At 51.5% G+C, this 21,811-nt stretch overlaps 1 protein-coding gene across 1 annotated transcript; it reads left to right on the forward strand.

The window, feature by feature from the left end:
* Positions 1-3,633: 3,633 nt before the first annotated feature.
* Positions 3,634-21,811, forward strand: Vps37b (VPS37B subunit of ESCRT-I). Its single transcript, XM_090319982.1, has 4 exons — positions 3,634-3,848; positions 19,775-19,946; positions 20,353-20,435; positions 21,006-21,811. Exons 1-4 carry the CDS (start codon positions 3,738-3,740, stop codon positions 21,468-21,470), a joined length of 831 nt encoding a protein of 276 aa, XP_090176108.1. The 5' UTR covers positions 3,634-3,737; the 3' UTR covers positions 21,471-21,811.

The following is a 21,811-nucleotide window of genomic DNA, read 5'->3' on the forward strand; positions in this document are numbered from 1 at the left end:
TCTACCATTTGAACGGCAGAGCTACTTCCAGTTTTTTCTGAGTTTTTTTTTATTGGAGATAAGCGTCTCATGACCTTCTCTGCCCCTGCTTCAAGCCATGATCTTTAGATCTCAGTCTCCTGAGTAGCTAGGATCACAGGTGTGAGCCACGAGCACCCAGCTGTGTTCTGACTTTTTGTTGGTTAATTGATGTTAAAACTCTTTTACATTTGCATTTCCAGGCTAGCTTTGAACTGTGACCCTCAAATCTCAGCCTCCTGAGAGTAGCCATACTCTGGATAGGGAGAAAAGAAGAGACGTGGGATTGAGGTGGGAGAATACGACGTTGAAGAATATCTCTGAACCTGATATATGGGTATCCCCTCCCCTACGAGTGAGATGATCCACTCTATCAGCCCCACACAGGAACAGTAAAGAAGTAAATTAGGAAAGGAAGGAAACAGCCCAAACCAAGAGTCAGAGCTCAAACTCCAGCCTTGGATAAGGTGCTGTCCTTTCTCAGCCTTTTTCACCTAGGTGTGATGCCACCTGACCCGGCTTGCCGTGCAGGGAGATGCCAGAGGCTGGGGATCTGAGGATCTGCAAGCATTCTAACATCTTGTCTCCCGCTCTGCGGCAGGGAGGGTTTCTAAAGCCATCTTCTCCTCCTGCATTTCTAGTGCGTACTCACTCTGGGCATCCAGGTATCAGCCCATGATGGTGACTGTGCTGGTGACCTCAGGACCCGAGTCTCCACGGGGGCACAGCCCTCACACTTGATGCCTTGGGGACTAATTCCTCCCCTGCTGACACACACGGCTGTGTAGCTGTGGCTGCAGTGTTCTGTCAACGAGACAAGCTCCTCAAGCCAGAAAACACGGATGAATAATTCCACCAACATATGTCCATCAGAGAAAAAAATTCTAATCCCAAGGCTAGAGGACCTTACGATTCAGTTATGGGAAGGTTATAGTGGATATTTTTTTGTTAGGGCCTAGCTCAGGGCCTAGGCACTGTCTCTGAGCTCTTTTTGTGCTAGTGCTTTCCACTTTGAGCCACCAGCTCCCTTTCTTGTTTCATTGGAGATAAGAGTCTCACGTACTTTCCTGGCCCAGGCTGGCTTTGAACCTTTTGGTCCTCAGATCTCAGCCTCTGAGAAGCTAGGATTACAGGTGTGAGCCATCCATGCCCGGCTATTTTTTTTAACCAATTCCCAAATAATCCCTGTATGTGTGCATGACCCCATCGCTCCCACAGAAAGAATGGACACAGGTATCTGTCGCACCTGCAATCTCTGCAGAAGACAACGGTTTGGAGAGAAACCCAAATACCAGCCGGCCCCAACAAACGAGAAATATGCACCCTCCCCACAGCCCAAGGATTTCTGGTAAGGATTTTCCTTTCTGCTCTCAGTCCTCTCAAGAGAGACTTCAACTCAGGGCCTCTGGCTCTTCCTTTTAGTTCCCCCACCTCCCTGCCAGGCTCTTCTCTACTTAGCCCGTGAGGTCAGGTTATGCAGGTGTACATCGGGAAACTACACTTGTTCTTGGCTAAACTGAGTACATTAAGCCTTATAGGTGAGAATTTCCTGGAGAAAATAGCTACAATTCTGAACAGGTAGGGCTATTCTTTCCCTGGAGAGAAAAAAAAATATGCCACTATTACCAACTTCCTACTTCCCCCTTCCTCTTTACTGTATCATTTGCACCTAAAGGTCAAATTTCCTTTTCAGGGCTGGGAGTTTGGCCTAGTGGTAGAGTGCTTACCTAGCATGCACAAATACCTGGGTTTGATTCCTCGGTACCACATACATAGAAAAAAGCCGGAAGTGGGTGGTGTTGTGGCTCAAGTGGCAGAGCTCTAGCCTTGAGAAAGCCCAAGGACAGTGCTCAGGCCCTCAGTTCAAGCCCCAGGACTGGGGGGGGAAAAGTTTTTCTTTCTTTTCTTTTTTCGTGTAGTACCAGGGCTGGAAATCAGGGTCTGGGTGCCATTTCCTAGGATTTTTGCTCATGGCTGATGTTCTACCCCTTGAATCACACCGCCACTTCTAGCTTTTTTGCTGGTTAATTGTAGGTTAAGAGTCCTATGGACTTTTCTGCAGCTTTGAACCTCATCCCCAGATTTCAGCCTCCTGAGTAGCTAAGATGATAGGCCTGAGTGTCCACCTGGCAGTCAGATTTCTTGAGGAAAGGTAACGAGTTAGAAGGAAAAAAACCAAGAGTGCCCATGTTTGAACTCAACAACACGTTCAGCTTCCTTTCACTCTCTCATTTGACTAAAATGTGTGCCACTGGCACAATGGGGTGGGAGGACAGGGCAGGTCAGCAGGGCTCAGCTGATGGTATGGGTGGACATCTCAGACCTTCTGGTCCTCTGATGGATGCACAGAAGTCTTGTCTTCACACACAAAGCACATCAGTCAGCCAACAAGCATCCACTGAATGCCTCGACTGTTTAGGACTAAGTTATGCGGCAGAATCACTGCGGTATGATGCCAGTGTGGTGGCAGATGCCAGGCTGGGTGCCAGAAAACTTGCCAATTATTTGACTTGGGGGGGAAGAACTTCTCTCAGGGGCTACATTTCTGTGTAAAATTAAGAAACTATGATAGCTTCAGTCTTAGGTTTCTTCCATCTAGATCTGTGGTAGATTCTAAAGCAGAGTAATGGGTTCCCAGACTCCTGGATCTCCAGGGGCTTCCAGATAGCTGGCGGGCCCCAGTAGCTGTGTCCTAAATTATACTGTCGGGGCCAGGACTTTGGCCTAGTGGTAGAGTGCTTGCCTAGCATGTACAAAGACCCGGATTTGATTCCTCAGTACCACATATATAGAAAAAGCCAGATGCGGTGCTGAGGCTCAGGTGGTGGAGCTCTCGTCTGAGAAAGCCCAAGGACGATGCTCAGGCCCTGAGCTCAAGCACCAGGACTGGCAAAAAAAAAAAAAAAAAATTGTTAGACTAGGAGTTTGGCCAAGTGGTAGAGTGCTTGCCTAGCATGCATGAAGACCAGGGTTTGATTCCTCGGAACCACAAACATAGAAAAAGCCAGATGTGGTGCTGAGGCTCAGGTGGTGGAGCTCTAGCCTTGAGAAAGTCCAGGGACAGTGCTCAGGCCCTGACTTCAGGTCCTGGGACTGGCAAAAAACAAACAAATAAAACCTAAAAGCCACGGTCTTCGCAGCAGCACGTGGCTCATCTGTGTCCGAACGCGCCCTCGGAGGCCAGTGGGCGCCCTCGGCCCCTTGCGGGTGGTGGTCGGCCCGGGCTGGCTGCCCTGTCTCAGGGCATGGCACCGGCTTGAGCGGCTCCTCGGCAGCCTCGTCTGCGCTGGCTCTGTCTCGTTTTTGTCTGTGTCTCCGTCCATCGGCTCCACACACGCCTCGGCAGCTGCACAGTGCTGGGGAACCAAATGCACCCAGACCGGCTTCCTGGGGGCCGCGCGACTCCCTTCCAGTGACAGGCTGCCTCGGATTTCAGGGAAAGGCGCCGGTGACGTCACGGCGCCCACAGCGACGTCACGGCCGCGCGCCGAAGACCCCGCCCCGCCTCGGGGAGCCGGGCACGCGCTCCGGGCCGCCTGGCTCGCGGCCGCGCGTCACGTCTGCCCGCGCCGCCGATGACGTCACGCGCCGGGACTGGCGTCACGTGCCCCCCCGCGGGGGCGGGGCCGAGGCCGAGGCCGAGGGCGGCGCTTCCGGTCGGCGGAGCCTGGCGCTGGAGCGGCGGCGGCGGCGGCTGAGGCGGCGGCCGGGACGCGGGGATGGCGGGCGCCTTGAGCGAAGCCCGGTTCGCCGGGCTGTCGCTGGTGCAGCTCAACGAGCTGCTGGAGGACGAGGCGCAGCTGGCGGACATGGTGCAGAAGATGGAGGAGGTGAGGGGCGCGGGCCTCGCGCTCCGCCCGCAGCGGGGTCGGCGGGGAGGGCGGCCGCGGGCCGCGACGGGTGCCCGGGCGCGAGTGGGAGGCTGGGTTCGGGACTGGGGGGGCGAGGCTGGAATGGAGGCGGGAAAGGGCGCCTGAGGCGGCTCGGGCCGCTCGCCGGGGTCCCGGGGCGAGCCTGGGGGGCTGAGACCCGAGGCCGGGGTCCCGGGGTGAACCTGGAGGGCTGAGACCCGAGGCCGGGGTCCCGAGGCCGGGGTCCCGGGGCGAGCCTTGGGGGGCTGAGGCCCGAGGCCGGAGTTGAAACAGGGTAGAGGGCCGTGATTGTGGTGGGGGAGGAGTCTGAGGACCTGAAGTTGGGTTGGAGGGCGGCCTAACTGGTTCTAATACTAGATCTTGGCAGGTACAGGGGACTTTGGAAGGGAAAGGTCGGAGAGAGGCATTGTGGGTGTGAGAACAGGTTTTAGGGGGCTGAGTGAACTAGCCAGACATCGAAGGGGAGGTGTGAGGGTTTCGCAGTGTATTGGGGGGTGTCACGTGCCTATAGTTGAGTCTGGAGAGGGTTTTGAGAGGTGCTCAGGGGTTCTCAACGTTTGGAGACCCCAGCTGACAGTGAAGTGTGGTAGTCGGTGTGCCTTCACTTGCGGGTGGCCCCAGCAGAGCTCTCCCAGGGCCTGCCTTGCTTGGTTTGTGCCTTGGTACCACAGAATGGGTGGCAGCTGGATTCCCTTTGCACCCGCTTTCTGGAAGAAGGGAATGTGAGAATTCTGGAGTGGCAGGATTTGCCCCACAGTGGGGGACCCCTGTGGGTTTCTGGAGCTGTTTCAGGGAGAAGGTGGAATGGGAGCTGAGCCGACCCCCAGCCGCTTCGTGAGTAGGGGCCAGCTCAGCCCCTCATAGGCAAGTGCCTGCCCTGATTCTGCTTCTCTTCCTCTGTGACTTGGCTGACTTCACCCTGTGCCTTTACAGTGTGCACTTGCTTCCACTGTTTCCAAGTTGCACTGGCAAGTCTAATCCCATGGCTCTGGGCCTCTGGGCAGATGGATCCAGGCTGACCCTGCTCTCCCTGACACCCCTCCCTTCTCCTTTGTCTCTGAAGTCTGCTTCCCCAACACATTTTCTCACCCCAGAAGCTGGTGTGGGGGCTTTTGGCTTTCTTTCCCAAGAGGGATTGTTTGTCACCGAGCCCCCTTAAAGCAGGGCTTGTATGGAGGTTGCACATTCAAAATCCCTGGAAAACCCTCAACAGATCATTGTCTGGAGCTACAGAGAGGCCTCTGTAGTAAGATGGTATCAGTCTTTCCATTAATACACCCCTTGTACTCATAGGCTTTGTAACTTGGCACACAGCGCTGTGCTCTGAGATGCAAGTAACCCCATTTATGGTCTCCATGTGGCACTTTCTATTTTAGAGAATAAAAAGTGGTGGAGTCCATCTTTTTAGACTGAATGAGTTTTATGACTGCAAAGAAAGGAAGCCTTTGCTTTGTTTCTCTGCCTTTTGGTTGCTGGGAGCTGCGTGGTTGGTGACAGAAGGGTATCTTTCTACTGGGAGCACAACATGTTGGGGATATTTTCTAACGTGGAAGCCTGCTATAAGTTATAAGTTACTTTGTTGTGCACGCCTGCTGGATGTCAGTGGGCCGGCTCTGGCTCTGCTGGTGGAGCATTAATAGACGGCACAGTGGTTACAGGCACAGCCTCACCTGTTTCCTCCATTTAAGAACCCGCAGGGAGTTATGTAAAGAGGCATGTTAGTCTAGTAGGAGTTTTCTTTGTGACCTTCATCCCTGACTACCCTGCAGAAATAGAGGACTGACGCCGCTGGATCAAACCACACAGCGCAACCCCACTTCCTCAGCTGTAGTTTGTCCTTCTGGGTGGAGTGCTTCTAAAACAAGGAAACAACTTGAAAACCAAACTGCCTTGGGCAGCTCACCTAGCCAGGGTCAGCTTTGCCGATCCGGTTGCCCTGGTTATGCGCGGTTTGTTTCTAAGGCAGTGATGAAGCCAGGGCCACCCCGTGGGTCTTGGAGTTCATTCACTTGGCAGTGTCACTCACTGGTCTATGTGAGGATGGTTTTTGAGGCAAACTATTTTGCGAACTGTCTCTGGTCTAAATGGAGTGTCCGGATAGGGCATTAAAAGACTTTCAGGCCTCAACATTAGCCGCTTTAAGCTGTGTGGTTGCCCGCAGGTCACGTTACCTCTCTGAGCACTTAATTTACCTGTTTACTGGGGTGAAGGGGTCAGGTGTGAGTCCTTGCAGAGCGATCATGTGGGTCTCTGGGAGGTTACTGCTGGTCATTAAGACCACAGTAGCCTGAACAGGTTCTCATTTAAAACATGGAAGTGGCCGGGAGTTTGGCCTAGTGGTTAAAGTGCTTGCCTAGCATGCACGAAGACCCGGGTTCGATTCCTTGGTACCACATATATAGAAAAACCCGGAAGTGGTGCTGAGGCTCAAGTGGTAGAGTTCTAGCCTTGAGAAAGTCCAAGGACAGTGCTCAAGCCCAGGACTGGCAATAAAAAAATAAAATAAAACATGGAAGTACATTTTGTTTGCCAAGAGCCCAGGCAACATGTAACATTTCTATGGTTCCAGTCGGCCTGGGAAGGGATGGCTACAGGAGTTTTGTTTTACACTGGCAGAAGGAAGTGTCTTAAATTGTAGAGCAATGTTTCTTACAGCCAGAGGGGATGTTTTGTGGTGGCTGTGGAGTGTGGCCTGGTTTTGAAGGCTCTCCCCACTAGCCCAGCCTCCTGGTGCTTCTTTGTTCTAATTGTAACCTGTGAGTGTTGGCTGGCCCCGCTGATATGGGGCGGTAGCCATGCTGGCCTGTGTGTTCTCTTCTCCTGTTTCTCCAGTCCTTAATTGTAGTACATCCCCAGTGGTCTTACTTTCCGTTTCATGCACATGACGTTCTATTTAGTGTGTGTGTGTGTGTGTGTGTCCGTGTCCGTGTCCCTGTGTCCTGGGGCATGAACTCAAGGGCTGGGCTCTCCTTGAGCTTTTTCACTCAAGGATAGTGCTCTGCTACCTGAGCCAGAGCCATCGCTTCACTTTCAGCTGTTTGTACTTAATTGGAGATGAGTCTCACAGACCTTCCTCTCTGGGCTGGCTTCAAAACACGATCATCAGATCTCTGTCTCCTGAGTGGAGAGGATTTCAGGTGTGAGCCTCCACACCTGACTACCAATACTATGTGTTTTGAGATGGGGTGGTAGTGGTGGTGGTTATTAGAGAGTACAGGCTGTCTTTGAACTTGTGATCTTTCTGCCTCAGACTCTCAAATGCTTGGATTCCAGGCATGTATCACTGTAACCCACTGGTTTTTATGTAGAGTTATTTCTGCGTGGCAGTGGAGTGTGTCTTTATTTGTTCACATAGGTCCATTGGCTGGGCCTGCACCCCCTTAAAAGGAACAGTGGCTTAGCCTGATCCCGGGGTCATTTCTTCCAGCAGGCTCTGAGGAAGTGCTTGCTTCGTAAGGTGTGTTTCTGGATCTGTGTCAAGTGGAAATGCCTGCATGCACAGAGGCTGAGGGTCTCAGAGACAGATTGCTGTTTTTGTGGGAAATAGTTATAGTCTGGAAGGTTTCTTTTTTGTTTGCCAGTCCTGGGCCTTGAGCTCAGGGCCTGAGCACTGTCCTTGGATTTTCTCAAGGCTAGAGCTCTACCACTTGAGCCTCAGCACCACTTCTGGCTTTTTTCTATGCATGTGGTACCGAAGAATTGAACCCGGGTCTTCGTGCATGCTTGGCAAGCACTCTACCACTAGGCCAAACTCCTGGCCCTGGAAGTTTTTTTTTAAAGGTTGATTGGGCTGTGATTTGTGTGTGAAGCTGTGAAGCTGTAAAGCTACAGCCAGTCCTAAGGGTGCTCACTGAAATGTGACAGCTTGCTATGTGTGTATGTGTGTGTGTACGTATATATGTATACATGCTGGCATGCATGTGCACGTGCTAATCCTGGGCTTGAACTCAGGACCTGGGTATTAACTTTTTTTTTCCCCCCTCAAGGCTAGACTTTTGCTACTTAATTGGAGAAAAGAGCTACATAGACTTTCCTGCCCAGGTTGGCTTTGAACTGCAATTCTCAGATCTCAGCTTCCTAAGTAGCAAGGATTATAGGTGTGGGCCAGCTTGCTTGCTTTTTTTTTTTTTTTTGCCAGTCCTGGGGCTTGAACTTAGGGCCTGAGCACTGTCCTTGGGCTTTCTCAAAGCTAGAACTCTACCACTTGAGCCTCAGCACCACTTCTGGCTTTTATCTATGTATGTGGTACCAAGGAATTGAACCCAGGTCTTTGTGCATGCTAGGCAAGTACTCTACCACTAGGCCAAACTCCCGGCCCCACTTGCTTTTTTTTTTTTTTTTTGCCAATACTGGAACTTGAACTTCTGTCTTACTCAATCATTCCATCCGCAGCTGGGCACTCTACCACTTGAACTGTGCCTTCATTTCTGGCTTTTTGCTAATTAATTGAAGATAGGAGTTGTCTCTGATTTGTCTCCTTGGGCTGGCTAGGAACTGTAGTTCTGAGATCTCAACCTTGTGAGTAGCTAGGATTGTAGATGTGAGCCATGGTTGCTTCACTCTAGCTACTATCCTGAATTGAAGAAATGCTTAAGTAGGATTTTGATGGACGAAATGGGGATCAGCAGAAGAGACAGGCGGGGGACAGGCTGTATGATTGCTGAGTTCTTTGTACTCTGGCAGCTGGGGTTTGCTTATGTTTGGGGGAGATGACAAGAAGTGAGAATAGTAGGGTGGGGTGTTAGATCAGGAACTGCATGGTGGCTCCTGCCTGTAATTCTGGTGGTTCAGGAATGTCCCAGAGATTTTTTTAATTTAATTTTTTATTTTTTGCCAGTCCTGGAGCTTGAACTCAGGGCCTGGGCACTGTCCTTGGGCTTTCTGATGGCTAGTGCCCTACCACTTGAGCCACAGCACCATTTTTCGGCTTTTTCTGTGTATGTGGTATCAAGGAATCGAACCCAGGGCTTCATGCCTGCTAGGCAAGCACTCTACCACTAGGCCAAACTCCTGGCCCAGTCCATGAATTTTTTTTTTTTTTTTGCCAGTCCTGGGCTTGAGCTCAGGGCCTGAGCACTGTCCTTGTACTTTCTCAAGGCTAGAGCTCTACCACTTGAGCCTCAGCACCACTTCCGGCTTTTTTCTATGTATGTGGTACCGAGGAATTGAACCCGGGTATTCATGCATGCTAGGCAAGCACTTTAACCACTAGGCCAAACTCCCGGGGTCCCTGCATGAAATTTTTATCTCCAACTAACCACCAGAAAACAGGAAGTGGCACTGTGGCTGAAGTGGTACAGTGCCAGCCTTAAACAGTACCCAGGCCCCGAGTTCAAGCCCCAGGAAAAGGGTGTGTGTGTGTGTCAGAGAGAGACAGAGACAGAGAAAAAAAAAAGGTGGGGTCAGGGCAGAGGGAGGGAGGGTCGGTTACATTTGGTTAACTTCATTCCTGGGTGGGTTTTGGAATTCCATCATTACTGAGAAAGTTCATAGAATTTCTTCCTAGGGAGGAGTGGACCTGGGGAGGCACCCTTGCCTTTTCCTTCTCAGGGTTTCATTACAGGTATCCTGGGAGTGCTCCTTAGGGCTCTTAGGGAATTGTGAGGGTTATGGTTCATCGAATGTCAGTTTAGAAAGCTGGAGTTTGGGGCCCCAGGCGCAGACTCCTTGCATTCCATGCATCAGGTTTACCCATGCCCAGCATACACTAAATCAAGAGAGTCTGCGGGGAAGCGGCAAACGATGCACTTCTCTGCCCCAGCAGTCCTTGGTGACAGACATAAGCTTTGGGCTTAAATAGGCCCGGAACTGAGGGCCAGGGAGAGACGCATGTGCAGTGATGAAACAGTTTCAGGGAGAGGGTGGCCTGTTGATCAATTTGGAGGGTTCATTATTTGGGAAGCAGTTTGGTCAGGGTTTGGATGGTGGCCTGTCAAGAATTCTTCTCTTCCTTTCTTTGGGGACAGTGCCCTCCTTCCTCTCTGGAAAGGTGTATCCACAATCCTGTCTCTTCCTGGGTTTCTACATGATTGATTGCAAAGTGACTGCAGAAGGTGACTTAGGGCAAAGGCAGGTATACAGTGGAGACAAGGACATCGAGTTCTTCTCTTGAGTGAATTTTTAGGTCCAAGTAAGAAGACAATGCTTTTTATGATAGCAGCTTCTAAGTATGTTTTTTTGTGGTGGTTGTGGAGCTTGAACTCAAGGCCTGGATGCTATCCCTGAGCTTTTTGCTAAAGGCTAGCATTCTGTCACTCTGAGCCACAGCTCCACTTCTGGTTTTCTGGGTCTCATGGAGCCCTTTCTGTATTTTGTGTTGAAATAGCATCTTGGTAATGTTGCCCGGGCTGGCCTCAGACTTGGAAGCTTTTCTGTCTTCTAGGTAACGGGGATTACAGGTGTGTGCTGCTCCATCCTGCTGGATAGTGATATTTCAAGAGGCGTAGTATCGTTTCCTTTAAATCAAGCCTTTTGTTATTTCCAGGGACAGTTGTAATCATGTGTGTGGCCTTGCGCCTAGGGTGTTTGAGGGCATCGGCAGTGCTAATTAATGTCTATCCCCAGACAACAGCTTCCACTCATGCACACACAGCTGAATCAAGGAAGCTCATTCATTTACCTAGCCTATTGGAGAGCCTGGTATCCCCTTTGGGGATAGAAGGTGGCCTGTTTCATACCCTTTTTTTTTTTTTTGAGGCGGTGGGGGGGGGGGTCATGGGGCTTGAACTCAGCCTGGGCATTGTCCCTGAGCTCTTCAGCTCAAGGCTACCCCGCTACTCTTTAGCCAAGCCCTACTTCCTATTTTCTAAAGGTTGATTGGAGATTAGAGTCTCTAGGTCTTTAGTGCCTAGGCTGGCTTTGAACCTCAAGCCTCAGCTCTCAGCCTCCTGAGTAGCCAGGGTTATAGGTGTAAGCCACCTCGCCTGGCCTTCTTTCTTTCTTTTTTTTTAAAGCAGGGGTGGGGTGCTGGAGAGGGAGGATTGTGGCCTCCCTCGGAGCGTCGTCCCCGGCTTAGCATTTTCGGATCATGCAGATATACTGAGGCTCCCTGCACACACATTGTGCATTCAGATGGTAGTGAGCCTCACCTACCTGCTGGAGAGAGGCAGCCAGCCTGTGGGGTGTAGGGGCCAGGAGGGAGGAGACACTACGTGACTGGTGACTCACAGCTGTGATTCAGAGGATGAGGTGCTTCACCTGGTGACCAGGGAGCAGCGCCCCGGGCGTGGAGAAGGTCAGAGAGAGGAGGAGGAGGAAGTAGCACCAGAATTACCAGCATTGCTGGAGCACCTGTGCAGGCCTGGGGGGACAAGGCCCAAGAGCCAGGCAGGGGCCAGATGGCCTCAGCTGCCACAGTGGGCAAGAGGTTGGGTCTCAGCCTCCAGGCAGGGATCCGCTAGGGGATTTAGGCCATTTAACTCATGTAGATTCTGGTAGCCAACAGGAGAATGGACTGAGGGGAGGGAGATCACTTAGGAAGCTAAAGATAATTGATAGATTAGACGTGGAGGGACTCGGCGCTGCCACTATGTCCGGCTTTGTCCATTCAGAATCACAATTCTCTTGGTGTGTACAGTGTATCACTCAGTGGAACATTGGGAAAGGATATAGGGAAAAACTATTAGAGCCTGTAGCCTCACACAAATGTGGCCAGTGTTGGTAGCTCACACCGGTAATCCCAGCTGCTCAGGAGGCTGAGAGCTGAGGATCACAGTTCAAAACCAGCCCACGGGCCAGGAGTTTGGCCTAGTGGTAGAGTGCTTGCCTCGAATGCACAAAGGCCCGGGTTTGATTCCTCAGTACCACCTACATAGCAAAAAGCCAGAAATGGTGCTGTGGTTCAAGTGGTAGAGCTCTAGCCTTGAGAAAACTCAAGGACAGTGCTCAGGCCCTGAGCTCAAGCCCAGGACTGGTGGGCTGGGAGCATGACCTAGTGGTAGAGTGCTTGCCTCGCATGCACAAAGACCTGGGTTCGATGAAACACAGTGGCTTAGTAAGACAAGGTCTGAATACTAGAAAAGTTCAGTTTGATGTTGACCATTTCCAAATTCTAGTTTGCTTATTATTAACAAAGTATTACTAATAGCGTTGTAAGCCTGATGTTATGATTCATCCCTGTAATCTCAGCTGTTGGAGGATTGTGATTATAAGGCCAGCCTGGGCTACATAGTAAGACCCTGTATTCATGTATGTGTATGTATTTTATGTATACATATGTACACATTCATATATATATATATGTATATATGTATGTGTGTGTGTGTGTGTATTCATTCCTTACTGAGTTAGTCTAGGAATTAAGTTAAATGATGTGTGCAAATTTACCTAATAAGAACCCAACAAATGGAAGCTGTTTCTGTTGTTTTTGTCAGTGGTGTGGGGCTATTGGATTTGAGATCGTGCTTCCTTCTGAGCCCTAATTCTGTACATGATGGCAGAGATGGCATTCATGAGGTTCCTTGGCAAATAGTTGATGAGTTTTGCTTTGCCTTGCTGTTTCTTTCCTACTGGGAGAGTGCGAGGCAAGCTCTGCATGCAGCATGTCAAACCTGCTGTGTCCCAGAACTCTCTGGTGGGGAGTCTTAGGGACTGGGTCCCCGGGGACTATTTTGTTGGCGGTGGTCATAGGGCTTGAACTCAGGGCCTGAGTGCTGTCCCTGAGCTCTTTGGCTCAAGGCTAGCGCTATGTCACTTTGAGTCATAGGACCACTTCCTGTTTTCTCGTGGTCTATTAAAGATAAGAGTCTCATGCGCTTTCCTGCCCAGGCTGGCTTCAAACTCTGATCTTCAGATCTCAGCCTCCAGAGTAGCTAGAATCACAGGGGTGAGCCACCAGTGCCACTCGTTTAGTTTTGTTTGACTTGCTTTTGTTTTTCTCAATATTAGTGCTCTACCACTTGACACTTCTATCTCTTTGTTGGTTAATTTGGGACAGTATTCTCAGATTTGTCTGAGTGAGCTGGCTTTGAACCTCAGATTTTGCCCTCCTTTTTGTAGTAAGGATTGTAGCTCTGAGCCACTGGCACCAAGCCTGCCCTCCAATACTTTCTTTGGGGAGAGGGGTGAGATGGAAGCAATGGCTTGATTTAAAATTGCCATGGATGTTACTAACTGGGCTTCTGCCTCTGAACCAAGTGTCTGAGTATTTGGACACATCTGTAGTCCCAGCTACTTGGTTTGAGAACAAAGCACTAGGGACTGGCAGTTCCCATGCTCCTCTGCTGTCGTGAGCTGTCCCCCACCACGATTCTCTTTGTGTGGATAATTGTTGATGAGTTGTATGTGGACTGGCTTGGGGAAAAGTAAAATTCCAGATTCTGCGGCTGTGTTGCTTGTCTAGGGTAAGAGAGGGATGAGGGAAAAGAAGCTAGCAGACTTTAAGACCCTTCTTTGAGATAACAAAACAAACAAACAAAAAAATCAAGTATCTGTTTAAAAATGCTTCTGAGGGGCCGGGAGTTTGGCCTCGTGGTAGAGTGCTTGCTTAGCATGTACAAAGACCTGGGTTCGATTCCTTGGTACCACAGACATGGGAAAGGCTGGAAGTGGTGCTGTGGTTTTAGAGCTTTAGCCTTGAGGAAAGCTCAAGGACAGTGCCTAGGCCCTGAGTTCAAGTCCCAGGACTGGCAAAAAACCAAAAACAACCCCTAGAATTTCTCTGGGCATGGTGGCTCACGCCTGTGATCCTAGCTACTCTGGAGACTGAGATCTGAGGATCGCAGTTGAAAGCCATTCCAAGCACTAAAGCCCAAGAGACTCTTACCTCCAGAAAACCACAAATGGGACTGTGGCTCAGGGGTAGAGCTGAAGAGCTCAGGGACAACGCCCAAGTCCAGAGTTCAAGTCCCACAATCGAGCATGTGTGTGCTTAGTTCACTGGCCGATGTCTGTTGTCACTGTGTGTGGTGGAAGTTAGTAGGCTGACCCCCAGAGGGCCTGGCTCAGTCAGCCTAGGGTGTGACCACACCTGCAGTCTGGGTGGGCCCGTGAGCAGCCCCCTGGGATCTGATCCCTGATCTGCGCCTCCACCCCACCTCTTAAGAGAATCCAGCAAAGGAACATTTCATAGCATGTACCAGGGAGAGCCACTTACAACCAGTGCCATATTTCCTGTTGTCTGTTCGCACTATTATCCAACTATTCCAAGAAGTAGGGAGAGTTTGTTCTTCCAGTGACCATTAGAAAACAAGTCTAGGAAAAAAAATCCCCAGTAAATTGTGCCTGCCAGAACTTCTAGAACTTGAGTCTTCTATTTCTGTTCTGGGATGAGTCTGTTTTCCTTTTCTCCCCATCCCCCCTTCCACCCTCCCCATCCCCTTCTTCTAGTGCTCTATTAAGCCAGTCCTGGGCTTGAATTCAGGGCCTGGGCACTGTCCTTGGCTTTCTCAAGTCTTGGGCTCTACCACTTGAGCCGTAGCACCAATTCTGGCTTTCTATGCATGTGGTACCCAGGTCTTTGTGCATGCCAGACAAGCACTCTACCACTAGGCCACACTCCCAGCCGTGCTTTATCACTTGAGCCATAGCTCCTCTGCTTCTAGTTTTCTAGTGGTTAAGTGGAGATCAGAGTCTTCAGAGTTCCTGCCTGGGCTGGCCTTGAACCTCAGTCCTCACATTTCAGCCTTGTGAGCTACCTATGCCTGGAAAGGCTATTTCTATTGGAACCTAGTGCTTCTCTTGTCCCTTGTATTTACAATGAGTGACACTCCTGTTTTAAGATACGGGCGTGCTCTGGGCCCGGGATGAAGGTTAGACCTGTGGCCTTCTCTGGGAAACAGGCTTTGTCTCAGCAAGGATTTGTGTTAATTTACTGGTTAGAAGTGGGTGGTGATAAAGAACCATGAATTTCATTCTGGAGTGGGCTGCAGCCTGGCAATGACTTCATAGCCCGGGAGAGCTAGCTGTATTTTAGGACAGTCTCGTGATGTTCTATGGCTAACAGCGTTCACAGTATTTTTGTACCTTCAGATTTTAATTTTGTTACCATGTTAAACAATCCAACTATGCAGCTGGCTTTTTTTTTTTTTGTCCCCAGTAAAACTGAAGGAGGATCTGAAGGATCTGAAGTAAGCTGCAGTGGGTTGTGTGCAACAAGCCTCTGCGGTTCTGGGAGCGTGGGTTCCAGTCCCCTGTAGACTGGAGCTCAGCTGGCATGGCAGACATTCATCATTGCGAAGCACCTCGTTTTCTGTGCTGGTCCTCAGGCCATGAGCTCAGGGCCTGGAAGCTGTCCCTGAGCGTTGTTGCTGTTGCTGTTCAGGGGTATTGCTCTGCCACATGGGCCTGGCTCTGGTGATTCATGTGAGGCTCATGGACTTCCCCGCCATGGCTGGCTTTGGGATCTTGGATTGTAGACACCGATGCTTGCAGGGAAGTGCTCTCCCTCTCGTTCTTTCTCCTTCTCCCTCCCCCTCCTTTCCTTTGTTTCTTGTCAGTTGTGGAGCTTGGACTCAGAGTTGGGGTGCTGTCCCAGAGCTCTTTTGCCCAAGACTAGTACTCTAACACTTTGAGCCACAGCTCCACTTCTGTGGTTTTTTTGTGTTTTTTTTTTTTTTTGTTTTGTTTTTTTTTGCCATTCCTGGCCTTGAGCTCAGGGCCTGAGCACTGTCCTTGGACTTTCTCAAGGCTAGAGCTCTACCACTTGAGCCTCAACACCACTTCTGGCTTTTTTCTATGTATGTGGTACCGAGGAATAGAACCCGGCTCTTTCGTGCATGCTAGGCAAGCACTCTACCACTAGGCCATACTCCCAGCCTCAGAAGTTGATTTTAAAAGTAAGCCAGGCGCAGCGGGTCACATCTGTAATCCTTACTACTCAGGAGGCTGATATCTGAGGACCAAGGTTCCAAGCAGTGTTAGGTCTGGAGGGGTGAGGAGGGCTCTGAGTTTCCTCAATCTCCTAGGGGCGCCGCCTCTCCAGATTCCGTGAGCTCTGTGCTGAAGAAGGAGGGCCCCGGGGCACTCAGAAGCAAGGCTGAAGCTGGGGGCCATTTGGAGGGAGCAGAGGTCTTAGCAGCGCTTACTCGCTGCGTACAGAGCTTCGGTGTGTTGTCCAGCAGAATGTTTGCTGGTGAAGTAAATGCTGGATCGCTAGTGATAGGCCTGGCAGGTGATGGCAGCCCTCCCTCTATCTTACCTCAGGTAACCGGCCAAATCCGGATAGCCCCCTGGACTGCCAGGGCTACCAGGACTTCCCTTTTGCTTGTTTAGGTTTGCTGACATCATTCTGTAATTCCACTTTGCATGAGGATTGTCTTATGGTTTAAAGGGAGTATTTTTCCATGAAGATGTAGTTTGGGAATGTGAACATAGTTGTCTGCTTCCGTGGTCAGCGGGGCACAGTTCCTGGGACAGCTGACGCAATTCACATTGGAGAGGTAGCTGGCTTGGCACTGTTCAATGGGGCCTCCAGCCTTCACCTGGCATTGGACACAGATCCAGCTGCCCACAGGTCTGCGCTGCAGGATGTACCGGGGAGTTTTATATCTGTTTCTTCCTTAGTTTATTTTCTACAAAAATCCTCAAGCCAGACGTCAATGGCTCACACCTGCAATCCTAGCTACTTAAGAGGCTGAAATCTGAGAATTATGGTTCAAAGCCAGCCCCAGCAAGAAAGCTATAGGATACTCATCTCCAATTAACAAAAAGCCAAAAATGGAGCTATAGTTCAAGTGGTAGAGCACTACCCTTAAGCAAAAAGAAGCTAATTAATTAATTATAAAAATAATCCCACCAAGGGGTTGCTGTGTCACCTTTGAGTGACTGCCCTTCCCGAGAGCTTTGTTTGTGCACACAGATGGACAGAAATAATAATGCAGGGCCGGGAGTTTGGCCTAGTGGTAGAGCGCTTACCTAGCATGCATGAAAACCCGGGTTTGACTCCTCTGTACCACATACATAGAAAAAAAGCCAGAAGTGGTGCTGTGTGGCTCAAGTCGTAGAGCGCTAATCTTGAGAAAGTCCAAGGACAGTGCTCAGGCCCCAAGCCCAAGCCCAGGACTGGCAGAAAAAAAAAAAAAGAAAGAAAGAATAATGCAAATAGAGCCAAAAATAAATGTTGCTAGCCAGTCTTGTTTTTCTTTGGGACGGAAAAGGAAACTGAAATAAAGCCGAGTACATTTATAAAAATGTTTGCCACAGAGGAAATTATTTCCTGAAAAGATTTCTTTAAAATAGGATCATGAGAAAGGTCAGAGGTGGGCCCTGCTGCTCTGAGTTTCACTTCTCTTAGGCGTCTGTCCTGGTGATGAGAATGCGGTGACTTGTGCCGTGCTTTCTTGGCAGGCCTTGGGCAGCGTCATCGGATGTGTTGTGCACATTGGCTGCCGACATTGGCTGGCCCTGGTCTGAGGGATGAGTCTGATCCCGGCACAGGCCCTCGCTGTGCACACGGGCCAGTCTGAGTCTCCTCCACACGAGCAGCAGAGGAGATCTGAGGCCAGAGTCATTTCCTCCATCTGCTGCAGTTCAGTTCCCCCTCACCGCTCCCTCACCTAGTCTGCCTATCCAGCACACCCATGGGGTGCACCTCTCCACGTCGTCTTAGTCCAGCAGGGCCAGCCAATTGGCCCAGGATGAGGGATGGCCACCGACAGTCCTGCGTGGTGTGGGCTTTGGGGCTGCAAGGAGAGTCTTGGGCCTTGTCCTTGTCCTCTGGGACAAGGAGCAGCTCCTGCAGACCAAAGATCCTCAAACCACAGTCTCGGTCAAGCAGAAGTGCTGTCCCTCATTCCAGGTCCTTGGCTGCTCCCCTCTGGCCCAAGCTCCTTCTTGCTTGATTCGAATTAGTTATGCACTAGGTCGGTGGTGCTCAGAGATGTGTTGGTACTTTAGCTCTTGCTCTATCTCCTGTGCCTAGTATCTGGGCTCTTAGGTGTTTTACGATTACTCTATCTTGTAAGCCATGCTCCTGACAGTTCCTGTGGTTACGGTCATGTGTGTCCTTGCATCAGCTTTATCTCCATGTCCACGTGCCTTTAGATACAAGTTTGTATTGGCAATATATTGAAGTAATTTAGCTGTATTTAATCATATTAGTATTTTTCAATCATATTCATTTAGTATTTTCATATCATATTCTTTATTCTAGTATTTTCACATCATATTCACTGTTATTTTTATATTATAACCCTCTGTTCTGCCTTCACATCTTTATGCTCATAACTACACAGTGATGTCTATGCAGACAGAAGCACCGCCGTGTGTGTGTGTGTGTGTGTGTGTGTGTGTGTGTGTGTGTGTGTGTGTTGCCAGTCCTGAGGGGGCCTGGGCACTGCCCCTGAACTTTTTGCACAAGGCTCTACCACTTGACTCACAACTCCACTTCTGGCATTTTGGTGATTCATTTGGTGGTTCTTTTGAGACAGGAGTCTCACAGACTTCCCTGACTGAGCTGGATTCGATCTGAGATCCTCAAATCTCAGCCTCCCGAGTTGCTAGGATTTCAGATGTGAGCTACCTGTGCCCGGTACATGTACAGCTTTTTGTGTAATGTAAGATTAATTTCTTTGGGATAATGGCCAGGGACGATTTCCGGGTCGTAGAGTAATTACAGGTTTTATTTTATTGGAATGTATGAAACTGGCTTTGACTGCAATGTGGTTGTTTTGTTTTGTTCTTTTAAGTGGCTTAACAATTACAGGAAAGGCTCAGACAAGCCCTCAGTAAAAGCCCACCAAGAGGAAGAGCACAGAGGCTGCGTGCTGCTGGGCGGATGGCCAGGGCAGGGCCAGGACCGAGCCTGCGGCCTCCAGACGCTCAGCACTTGCTGGGAGCAGCAGAGCGGGACACGAGCCCCTGCGCTGCCCTAGCTCTTCTTTGTAGTGCTGAACTGGAACTCTGTGACTCAGGCTGTGGGCCTGGGCCTCGCCGTCTGTCTCAGGGAGTTGCAGGCTGCACTGCTGGGTGGTTCAGAATCTCCTGATTGGGACCGAGGTCCAAGGGTGCTTTCCTTTGTTCTGGTTTTTACCTGAGCCCTGCTGTGTGTGTGTGTGTGTGTGTGTGTGTGTGTGTTGTGTGTGTGTGTGCGTGTGTGTGTGCGTGTGCGTGCGTGCGTGCGTGTGTGTGTGGTGTGCGTGTGTGTGTTGTGTGTGTGTGTGCGTGTGTGTGTGTGTGTGTGGACGGAGTGTCTGTGTGGCCTGAAGTGACTGTACAGAGAACGCCTCAGAGGGTGACGTGTCCAGGTGGCTGTGGTGGAGGAAGCCGGGCACAGGTGGTGCAGGGAGGGAGCCAGGTAGCTTTCTGGCTCCTCACCTCCTCCTCGGCCTCCCTGCCTCCCTCACGCCTGCTCTGCACAGTAGCTTTCCTCCGTTAGCAGTGCCACAGCTCCCGGGCAGGCCTGGCCTGCTCACGACCATGAGCTGGAGAGCTGATGACGGCTAGGAGAGGAGCAGGCCACTGCAAACACCCTTTATCCCCAGGCGCTCTCTCAGGCTGCTTGGTTTGAGCTAAGCCTGATTAGGAAGCCTGCGATGAGAAGCTGCCAGCTGTCCCCCGTCTGTCTTTAGTAAAGCAGAGGCACTCGCTCTGCCCTGTGTCTTTACAGACACCTACTTTTGCAAGTGCCATGGCAATGGCTAAGAATTCAAGTCACAGCCCAGCATTGGGTGAAAGCTCCATGGAGACCGAGGACAAAGCTTGTCCTGGAAACATGTTGGAAAGGAAGCTGGCCTTGGCTTTTTATGAACAGGAAACAGCATCCAAAAGAGAAGTCCAAGAGGCACTGGTCCCAGCAGGCCTATGGTGCTAGCCTGGAGACCAACCACATGGAACAGGCATCTGACCAGGGGCGTGGCCATGGTGGGCGGGGCCGCGGTGGGCCGGGCCAGGGACTTGCCTCCACTCTGAAGTGCTTCTGTGTCTCACTGTCCTGTGGTGTCTTGCAGACACAGACTGTTCAGCTCAATAAAGAAATGACGCTGGCCAGCAACCGGAGCCTGGCAGAGGAAAACCTTTTGTATCAGCCTCAGCTGGACACTCGGAAAGCACGCTTGACCCAAAAGTACCAGGAACTCCAGGTTCTCTTTGAAGCTTACCAGATAAAGAAGACCAAATTGGGTAACTTTTTAAGGGTGAAACATGTTAAGACAGTGACTCCACTGCAGTAAAACAATAGTGCTTCTATAGAAAAGAACCATTTTATAAGTTCAAGGCTCCACCTTTTCCAAATAGCATAGCAAAAAGGCAGTTTTCTGAATTATGTTTCAGCAAATGTTTTCCCTGTGTTTGGCAGGAAATTCCATGAGACTCATCTCCAGTTGACTAGTAGCAAAAAGCCAGAAGTGGAGCTGTGGCTCAAGTGGTACAGAGCTGCCTTGATCTGAAAGGCTTCAGAACAGCCAACCCCTGAGTTTAAGAGCCTGACCTGCAAGTGCACACATACTCACACTCACTCACAGCTTTGATGGGGATGGAAAGTTCTGGGTGAGGGTGCCTCACAGAGGATGCCTTTTGCTTCTTACAGATAAACAGTCCAGTAGTGCTTCCTTGGAGACTCTGTTAGCATTGCTTCAAGCAGAAGGGGCCAAGATTGAGGAAGACACTGAGGTAAGGCACACGAGCCGTGGTGCCCTGGGCACACATCTGGGGTCCACCAGTGGGCACTGTTCCTCCAGGGCCAGGCACTCTGTCTCCATGGCTTGTGTGCAACCAGCTCTCCTGGCTTGGGACCAGGACAGTGCAGAACCTCAAGGGCAGTGCCAGCTTCCCAGCCCTGTGGCAGGCAACCAACCATCTGCAGTCTGAGTCTGTCAACTGGCAGACATGGCCGGCTAAGTGCACAGCGTGAGCTCCACTGGGAACGGGAGGTGCGAGGGGCAGGGTGGCGGCAGCCAGGCCAGGCCAGGCTGCTGACCCTACTCCGGTTGGCGTCTGTGGGAGGGAGCAGCAGGAGGCTCGTTTAGTGGGGAGCGGGGTGAGAACACCCAGCCTTCATTTCAAGCTGCTGCCAGCTGCCCTGGGCTGCACCTGCTGGTGGCATCCCCTGCTGTGTTGTCTCCATACCGGCACCATTAGTGGGAGGTCCAGTGGCTGGAAGCGGAGTGATTCCCTGCTGCTCCTGGGCTGAGTGGGACTGTGGGAGCCTCACCCGCCTCCGGCGCTCTTGGCCTCTTTCAGAACATGGCTGAGAAGTTTCTGGATGGAGAACTCCCCCTTGACGCCTTCATTGACGTCTACCAGAGCCAGCGCAAGCTGGCGCACATGCGGCGGGTGAAGGTGGAGAAGCTGCAGGAGCTGGTGATGCGGGCACCGAGGCTCCCACAGGCCCCGGTGCCCCTGTCCCGGGCGCCTGAGCCCACGCCGGCTGCCCCACTGCCCTACGCCACCCCGGATGCCAGTGCACCCCCAGGCGCCGCCCCCCGCCGCCTGCCTCCACCGCCCCCTGCATCTGCAGGATGCTTGGCCACGCCACTCCCCGCCTCCTCCTACCCGGGGCCGCAGTGCCCACCCCTGCCGCCCCGCGTGGGACTGCCCACTCCACAGGGCTTCTCTGCCCAGCTCGTGTCGCCCTACCCACCCGCTCTTCCGCAGAGGCCCCCCCCTCGCCTGCCCCCGCACCAGCCCGGCTTCATCCTCCAGTGAGCGCTGGCACCGGGCCTGCCTGGGCCTGGGCCAGCGTGCCGTGCCATTTAGAACTGTAGGTCAGTGGTGAGTAGAAGTAGAGGCCCAGGTGTGTGCCGAGGAGCTGTGTGCCACCCAGCCTGGCACCGGGTCGTCCATCCAAGCCCCGGCGGCCGTGAGCTCACGCACGCTAGGAGAGAGCTTCTGCCACTCAGGATCTGTCTCTGGCCACAGCGTATTGAGTGCGCATGGTTCATCCTCAGTGTCCATTTCAAAAGTGCTGTGTGTCTTGGCCTGGCAGCCACTGCGGCTGGGCCTGGTGCATGGCCGAGCCCTTCTGTGTGGGCAGCATCGAGGTCACC

The sequence above is a fragment of the Megascapheus bottae genome, chromosome 28, assembly GCF_031878675.1.
Source record: "Megascapheus bottae isolate mThoBot1 chromosome 28, mThoBot2.hap1, whole genome shotgun sequence".
NCBI classification, from domain to species: Eukaryota; Metazoa; Chordata; class Mammalia; order Rodentia; family Geomyidae; genus Megascapheus; species Megascapheus bottae.

What these genes read in the sequence shown, in the direction of transcription:
- Vps37b (XM_090319982.1), top strand. Translation starts at nt 3,738, where the DNA reads ATGGCGGGCGCCTTGAGCGAAGCCCGGTTCGCCGGGCTGTCGCTGGTG. An exon ending in TGGTGCAGAAGATGGAGGAG is followed by an intron (nt 3,849 to 19,774) that starts GTGAGGGGCGCG and finishes GGTGTCTTGCAG; the next exon opens with ACACAGACTGTTCAGCTCAA. An exon ending in GATAAAGAAGACCAAATTGG is followed by an intron (nt 19,947 to 20,352) that starts GTAACTTTTTAA and finishes TGCTTCTTACAG; the next exon opens with ATAAACAGTCCAGTAGTGCT.